Here is an 8,739-nt window from a genome sequence, read left to right as displayed (position 1 = left end):
TAAATTCATTATGTAGAAAAATTATTCATTATGGTAGAAAAATTTCAAAATGTAGACGGCCTACATTGCTTTGTTAAGGAATTTAGAATCATTATATAGTTCATTGGAATCCACATATACTTTGAGTTGGGGAATTAAAAACAGAATGGAGACCTTGGAAAACTAATCTGACAAGTATCTGTTTGAGCTCTCAAGCTTTCTTCCATCTGAATTCACAGGAAAATTTCAAGATTTCTTGGTCAAGACTGTTTTAAATCATTTCAGCCTAACAAGGATAGATTATACACACTCTCTCCAAAGCTGTTTAAACAACACTGTCATTTTTTCTGATTTATATATACAGTAGCCCCCCTTATCTGCAGGGTATACCTTCTAAGATCCCTCAGTGGGTGCCTGAAACTGCAATTAGTACCAAACCCTGTATATACATACCTATGATAAAGTTTAATTTCTAAATTAGGCACAGTAAAAGAATAACACCTAATAATAAAAGAGAACAATTATAACAATATACCATAATAAAAGTTATGTGAATACGTATGTCTCTCTCTCAAAATATCTTATTGTAATATACTCAGATTTCTTGTGATTATGTAAGATTATACAACTCTGACGTAGGCATTGTGACATAGCGTTAGGTGATTATTGGCTGTCTGAAGATTCATCAGAAGGAAAATCATTGAGCCATGACAATGTCATGTCTTCTACCCACAAATTTAATATATTTTCTATCTTAACTAAGTACTTATCATGTACCGTGGCTGTAATTTTTGCAGTTTGAGGTGCGACAGCTAGCATGAATTTCTTTTTCCTTCTTCACAATTTCACAGGTAGCAGATTTGTTCTTTCTGTATATCTTAGCAACCTCAGCATAGGATTGTTCTTCTTTCCTTATTCAGTCAAGAACTATCACTTTTTTTTCTTAAAGGAAGCACTTTATGGCTTCTCTTTGGCATACTTGAATTCCCAGCATCACTATACATAGCCAGCTGCAGTGTGGATACACTAAATAAAGGGATGACTCATGTCCCAGGAGGGATGGAACAGGATGTCACGAGATTTCATCACTACTCAGAATGGCACTCAATTTAAAATTCATAAATTATTTATTTCTGGAATTTTCCATTTAATATTTTCAGACCATGGTCGACCTCTGGTAACTGAAACTACAGAAAGCAAAACATAGAAAACCAAATCATGAGTAAGGGGGAGGAAGCTACTGTACTCAATTCTAGTCAGGAATAAGTGAGGCTCATAATGGCTGCTATCTATTGAGCATCTGCTTCTCACCAAACATTACAGTTCCAAAAGTCAGAAATGCCAGCCAAAGCAAAAAAGGATCCCTTTTTTGGTGTTCCTGTGACGCAGCCCACTTCTTGGCCGTAGTGATAATTAAGAAATGCTTTTCACACTGGATGAAATACTTTCATGAATACATATTAATAAAGGACAATAATACTTTCTCTCATTACTGAACTAAAGTTAAATATTTTTATTTTGTACCATACTAGTCTATTGTTTAAAAGAAGTTTATAACTAGGTAGTAATTTTTCATCATCTAATAGTTGCTATACAATTCATTCATTTAAAAGTATTTATTGTATAGCTATTATGGATCAAGTGCTCTACCAGGCACAATCCCTCTTCTATGGAACCTTTCAATCTAGAGATTCTATAAGAGCTGATGGCTAGTAACAGATGCAAGTATATTACCTTTCTTTTATTTAATCTTTCTATTCTGAATCTACCATTTCCTGCACTCAAAGAGGAAGAGGATGGTCAGGTTATATTTTAACTTATTCAGCTACCCACAAAGTAGTGCCACACTTTTTTTGTGTATGAATGTGCATATGGCACTATGACATATTTCAGCTTGTTCTTCCAGCAAGAGCTATTGAGGTTATTAAGGATCATTAGGTATGTATAAGGAGCCCATAATGCTCTCCTGAACACAAGCTGTTGCTGTTCTTTTTGGCTCATAATCTCTGCTTTCTGGTATTGTTAATTATCTTTTTATTTAGGTCCTGTCTTTCCACTTTGACTAAAGTTCTTCAAAAACAGTAATCATTTCTTTTACCTCATAACTGCTTCATTGCTTTGCATGATATAGTCTACTCATTCAAAAGGATGTTTCTACATGCTAAGAATTATGTAACTCTGGAAAAACAGAAACAAGATACGGTCCCTGGTGCCAAGGAGCTTCAAATCTGAAAGGAAATAAAAGAACAAAAATTGTAACAAAAAGTTAACAATTAAAATTAAAGAAAAAGAGAGATCAGTGTATTAGTATCAGAGAATGAATGAACATTGTCAGATGTTATAGAAAGGATTCCTCTTCCCCTCATGGAGCTTACAGTCTAGTGGCGAAGACATACCTTTTATAACTAATATTATAAACACATTCCACATGGTAGGCACTATGTTATGTGCTTTACATGAATTATTTCATATACTTTTCAGGACATCCCCCCAAAGAATTTAAAATCTCTAGGTGTTTATGCAAGCCACACTAGGGTTTTCTGTGGTCACTTTTATTATGATCTCCTTTTACAGGTGAGGAAGCTAAGGTTCAGTGTAGATGTTTAACTTCCCCTCAAAAAACTGGCACATATTTGCTTTGAAAACCATTAGACCACATTATGTGTCCTTCTTCAACTATGGAGGAAAGATGGGAGATGACTTGCCATATAAGGACTTGTGGAAGAAGAATAATGCCGAACACAGTTGGATACTGTTTCTCTTGATTATAATATTTATTATACTACATTGTAACTGCATTCACATATATCCTCCCAGATATTGTGATCTTGTTTGAGGTCAGGGACTTTATTTTACATACATTTGTACTCATAATTCCTGGAACAGAATATCTGTTTAATAAATACACTTTCAATGAATGAATGATTGAACTGAAGAACTGGCCTTCAGAAAGTTCCAATATTACTTCTTTCATAATGGTTTTGGTATGTAAAGAGGAAATGATTCCCTAAAAGTTTATTAATGTCAGTGATATTCATTATGAGAAAGGGCACAGTGGTAATTCACACTGACACCATCTTGACTATCCAACACAATGCCAGAACTGAACACCACATTTTTCTACTTGACTTTACACATTATAGTGCTATAAGGTATTTAATAGGAATTCAGAGCTGAAAAACAGTGGGTTTTTTTCTCATTTGTTTGTCTTAATTTATTTTTTTAAATTTATTGGGGTGACAATTATTAGTAAAATTACATAGATTTCAGGTGTACAATTCTGTATTACATCATCTATAAATCCCATTGTGTGTTCACCACCCAGAGTCAGTTCTCCTTCCATCACCATATATTTGATCCCCTTTACCCTCTTCTCCCACCCCCCCACCCCCCTTACCCTCTGGTAACCACTAAACTATTGTCTGTGTCTATGAGTTTCTATTTCTCATTTGTTTGTCTTGTTCTTTTGTTGTTTTTGGATGATATAGGAACATTTGTGACAACATGGATGGATCTTGAGAGTGTAATGCTGAGCGAAATAAGCCAGACAGAAAAAGCAGAGAACCATGTGATTTCACTGATATGTGGTATATGAAAAACAGTTTTTGAGAGATAATTTAGTCTAGTCTAGCAACTAGCCCAGAGCCAGGTCCCTAGGTATTTTCCTAGGCAGACAAAAGAGGATCATTCTATTGAGTTACAGGGGCAATCCTTAACTCTTTTTGCGAAATCAGATTTTGGTCTGGGAGTGAAGAATGCAGAACAGCTTCTAGCTCCCTCCCTCCTTTTTTTTTTTTTTTTTTTTTTTCTCCTTTCATTTTTAAATAAACAAGATCTACTAGAACGTTTCAAGATAAACTTTTCTTGAGCGCCCCTCCAAAGGGGCCGGGTTTTCTTCTTAGGGGACTGCTATTGCCTCCCTCTCGCTGGGATTGGTTGAGAGTAAACTAGAAACAGTTTTAGGGCGGAGAAAGTAGGCGTCGGAGCTGGGAGTGAATTCTAGCCCTCTGGGCAGAAGCATCTAGCCCGCAGCAGGACCGCAGCCTAAGCGCAGGTCCCGGGAGGGCCCCGCCGCCCGTAGCCGAGATGTGGAATCCCCTTCACGAAACCGACTCGATCTTTGTGGCTTGGCGTCGCCCACGCTGGCTCTGCGCTGGGGCGCTGGGGCTGGCCACCGGCCTCTTCATCGTCGGCTTCCTCCTCGGTAGGGGCGCGCTGGCCGCACACACCCGCAGCCTCCCGGGCAGTTCATTGCTTGGCAGGACTCGCGGGCCCGCTGCCACGTGGGGTCCCGGGAGCGGTGGTTTGTTTAGGGGGTAGGTAGGGATCCCGCGAGGTAGGTGAGGGTTGCTGGGGGCGGTGCACGGTAGGGTTCTGGACAAGCCATTGTAGGACAGTCACCCAGGTTAAGGGTTAGAAAGAAGGGACCCTGAAACTGGACTTTGGAAGGTCCACCCGCTTGAACCCTTGGAAAAATTCGTAGGTTTTAGGGCGAGCGGTGGGTCCCTGGTGCAATTAAACCAGGTCGTCCAGGGTGCTTTGCAGGAAAAGACGATTCCGTATTTGGGGCTGTATCTGGTCCTGTGCTTGGGGCTGCTTCACGTATGCACGCAAGGTAGACTTCTGGGCATTCACTACTGCAAGGGAGCCCTTTTCTCTCCTCCGCCTTTCGACCTTGGGAGTAAATAATAGACGAACACTTGGGACTTGTCTGATAGTGTCAGCGCGCTGAACAGATCTTTATCAGCAGTGCCTTTCCATTGTCCCCTGTGTACTGATTTGCAGACTTCACCTAACTCTTTAAGAAAACCAGGGGCGGCACAGACAAACTTAGACTCTTAAATTCTAATTTTGACTTTGCCACTTCGTGACCTTCAACAAGTTACCCAGTCTCTCTTAGCCTCAGTTTGCCAATCTTTATGATGACGATAATATCTGCAATTTATTGGGAATAGTAAGTGAAGTAGCATGTAAAGTTCCTAGCACAGTATTGGGGGTATTGGCACTTTTCTTTATTTCTTCTTGATGAGGAGATGCTTCTATTTGGACATTAATGTAATGTCCCTAAGGTATCACCAGGTAGTTTGCCAGTGCTCTGAATTCTAGATTTCCTTTCTGGGATTTAGAAGACCAGGGCGTAGACCTCTCTCCTCTTGCTTGCTGCGTGACCTTGGAGTCAGTAAAAAAAAACTTCTGAGCCACACTTTGCTCATAACTAACATGTGGGTATTAGTAACTGCTTAGAGTTGTTGTGGGGCTTACATGAGATAAGTGCTCAATAAGGACACACTTCAAATTGAGTTTCAATTTTATCAACTGTAAGAATGGGAAATAGCTGGCATGGGGATTAAAATGTTATGCGTCTCTTAAAAGGGCATTTCGTTATTCCTAATATTGCCCTCAGCCCCATCCTTATATTCACTGCTCAGGGGCTGACACAGAATTGGTTCTTTATTAGTGTTTGTTTATTTTTCACTAGGGTCTCTGCTCTCCCTTCCCCCATATGCCTCCCGTCTCTTCATTCTGTTCCTTCTCTTGATTTCAGTTCAAGCATTTCATCTTCAGTGTGTCCTTCCTGGACCCACAGGCTAAACCTTTGTTCTATGTACAGGTCAAACTGTATTTCCATTTGCTGCCAAACATTTATTTCAATATGCTTATGTGTATGTATGCATGTGATTAATAAGTAGAAGGCCCCATGAAAGCTGGCTGGGTGCTGATTTTGGTAACCATTTTATGCCCAGATTATATTTCCTTAAATAAACCCTGTAATGATGCCCGCCTTCCCTCAGTTTAAAAGCCTAACCTCTCTAAGACATCTGGCTACCCATTGCTCCTGGCCTGTGTGCACTGTGTGTCATCCAGAGATGTTGGGCCGATGGTAGTTTCATAGCAGTTTTCTGAACTTGAACGTCTCAAGCCTACTTCAAATGGAAACGTGAAATCTCAGCATATATTGTTTTAGTTTCAGAACCAGAACGAATTATAAATCTGAGTTTCCTTCAACTCTTTGAAATAATTTATGTACTTGAAATGTATTCATAATTAATTCATTATAAAAATAGATTACAAATGCTTATTCAGCAGAGAGCAGTCACTGGGGATGGAAGCTTTAAGGAGACAGATGGTAGATCTCCGTTTGCCTTAATTTTCAAGAGATCTTGTTCATCCCCATTAGTTGAAACGTGTTTTAGTGCTGATTTCATCATAAAACATTTCTTAGAATCACAACAATCTTATCGATGAAGTTGGAGAAGAATATATTGTTATTGATTCATAATTTAAAAGTCTGTGTGTATGATTTATTTTTCCCTGGGGGAAGTATGCAAGAAAAATTAAATTTCAGGAAATTTCAGTTAATGCCAGAGGTCATTGGAAATGTATGATTTTTACATATGATAGACACAGCACAATGGAAAAATAGATCCTGTCTATGACCTCACTTCTGATTCATATATGTGTATGTATTCTACAGGATGGTTTATAAAATCCTCCAATGAAGCTACTAACATTGTGCCACAGCATAAGGTGAAGAAGGCATTTTTGGATGAATTGAAAGCTGAGAACATCCGGAAGTTCTTATAGTAAGCATAAACTTGAAAGCTTATATGGACAATTGGTTGGAAACTCATTAATCTGTTCAGAAGTTTTGATCCAATATTTTATACACAGGAACTGACTCTTATTTATTTTTTGAATTTATTTGTTGAAGATTTTGTATTAAATTTCATCTGGAGAGATTGTGTATTTCACCTGAACTTGGTTGTTCTCGACGTTTTATAGCAGGAGTCAGGAAGCTTTCTGAAAAGGGTCTGCCTTTGTTATCAGGCTGATTGCTGTCACAACTACACAGCTCTGCTATTATAGTAGAAAAGAAGCCATAGAAAATACATAAATGAATAAGCGTGGCAGTTCTGATAAAACTTCATTTGTGGGCACTAAAAGTTGAATTTCATGTAACTGATATGTCACAAAATATTATTCCTCTTTATTTTTTTCACCTATTGAAAATGTAATAACCATTCTTAGTGGTGGGGTGTACAAAACCAGGAAGTGGGCTGGATTTGGTCAGTGGAACATTGTTTGCTGACTCCTGTTTTAGAGGAAGATAGTATATTCTAGTCAAAAGAGTAAACCTGGACTTCAGAGTCAGACATACTTGAGTTTAAATTCTATCTTTGCCTATTGATAGCAAAGTGTGAATACTTAACCTTCCTGAGCCCTCCTTTCCACATCTGTAAAATAAAGACAATTACATGTTTGTGTTGAGGATGAAATTAGCATATATCTGGACATAGTTTAAAATCTAGCTCCTGGTTATCACTTTGTGAGGCGTGTTAATGTCTAACGAGTATGTTGCTTTGTACACCTGAAGCTAATAATAAAATAAAATAAAAATCTAGCTCCCTATTTCCTGAATAGTTAATTCTAGTATAGAGCTAAAGAGGTAAATGAGTACATTTAAAAAGTATTTGCAAAGCAACTAAAAATAAAACACTTGTATAGAATGATTATATATAATTGATTAGACTATTTAGCTATTCAAAGCATAAAGTCCTTTTTTTTAACTAGTTGGCTTAATGTATGTCTCCAAATATACTTGAAATCCCATATAGTGATTGAAGGATTCTTTAGTGAATACAAGTTGTAATTGTATATAAAAGACAGTTTTACATATACATAAATATATATGCATAGATGTGCACACACATCATCACATAAACACGTCTATTAATTATGATATAATTAAAATTATGAATAAACATGTGCTGGTGCTCCTCCCAGGTCTTTGGAAGAGCCATTTCAAGTGAGAGACTCTTAAGGTTAAACTTTGTGGAAATCCCTCCTCTGCCTCTTGCAACTTATTATTTCACTATAATTATGTATAATCGAAATAATGAAAATGGAGATCTGGCAAGATTTAATATTTACTCCTAGACCGAGCTCTTATCTCTACTCCCTTCTTCCTTTCCTAACCTGTGGCATGGACTAACCAGCAAAGAAGAAAAAGGAATGCCTTTATTTCTCTTTCTGGACGCTTGAGCAAGATCAAAGTAGTCAGCTTCTTGCTCATTCTCCATGGCCCTTACCAAATTCCTCTAATGCTTCAGAATCCCAGGATGTTCATCATTAACACACAAAAGAAAGAGATTAAGAGAACCCACATTCACCTGTCCAAGGACCGCAGAATCTCCAGGAGCCTTCTGGACTCTCCAGATTTCCACTTCGCCATTTGTCCATCAGAAAGCTTTCAAGTTAATTATACCCATAGGTCAGGGATCATTAAAGACTTGGATCTCTCATCTTTTATAACCCTTTGGTCTGCTACTAACAGCGCGACTACTTCTAAATTACCTGCCTCTCAGTTGTACCTAGGAGGATTAAGTAGGGGCTGTCTTCAGTTTCCCTTAGGGTACAGTGTTCTGTTTCCCTTCAGTTTTATAAACACCTGGTTGGTCCTCAGATCTGTTTACTATTTGGCATCTCTTTATGAGAGCTGCCCTTTTCCATTCTGTTCTGGAGAATAAGATTATTTTAGGAGAGTGATCTGTATTTGAATACCAGTTCCACCTTTTATTAGCTGCCTTTAAGTCGTCTAACTTTTAAGATCTGGTCCATCATTTATAGACCAGATTAAATGTATTAAAATAGGAATGCCAACAGCTCCCTTTATTAATTGAGATAATGTGATGATACTTGGACGATATTGAAACTTCGCTAACCAGGCAGAGATACATAAGCCAATTGTTTTTAATACAA

General features: G+C 38.0%; 1 protein-coding gene across 2 annotated transcripts in view; it reads left to right on the top strand.

Annotated features, from left to right (window-relative positions):
- The first annotated feature begins 3,952 nt into the window (after nucleotides 1–3,952).
- FOLH1 (folate hydrolase 1) overlaps nucleotides 3,953–8,739 on the top strand; it is a 46,216-nt gene continuing 41,429 nt past the window's right edge. Inside the window, exons 1-2 of one of the 2 annotated variants that reach the window (XM_088791520.1) lie at nucleotides 3,953–4,183; nucleotides 6,455–6,563. In XM_088791520.1, coding sequence (XP_088647646.1) covers nucleotides 4,066–4,183; nucleotides 6,455–6,563 — 227 coding nt within the window. In that variant the 5' untranslated portion in view covers nucleotides 3,953–4,065. Of the gene's footprint in view, nucleotides 4,184–6,454; nucleotides 6,564–8,739 lie in introns of those variants that run through there. The other variant, XM_019739642.3, reaches the window with a different exon arrangement.

The sequence above is a fragment of the Rhinolophus sinicus genome, chromosome 14, assembly GCF_057876585.1.
Source record: "Rhinolophus sinicus isolate RSI-liver-muscle chromosome 14, RSI-T2T, whole genome shotgun sequence".
NCBI lineage: Eukaryota > Metazoa > Chordata > Mammalia > Chiroptera > Rhinolophidae > Rhinolophus > Rhinolophus sinicus.
This window is presented reverse-complemented; position numbering and strand designations above follow the sequence as displayed.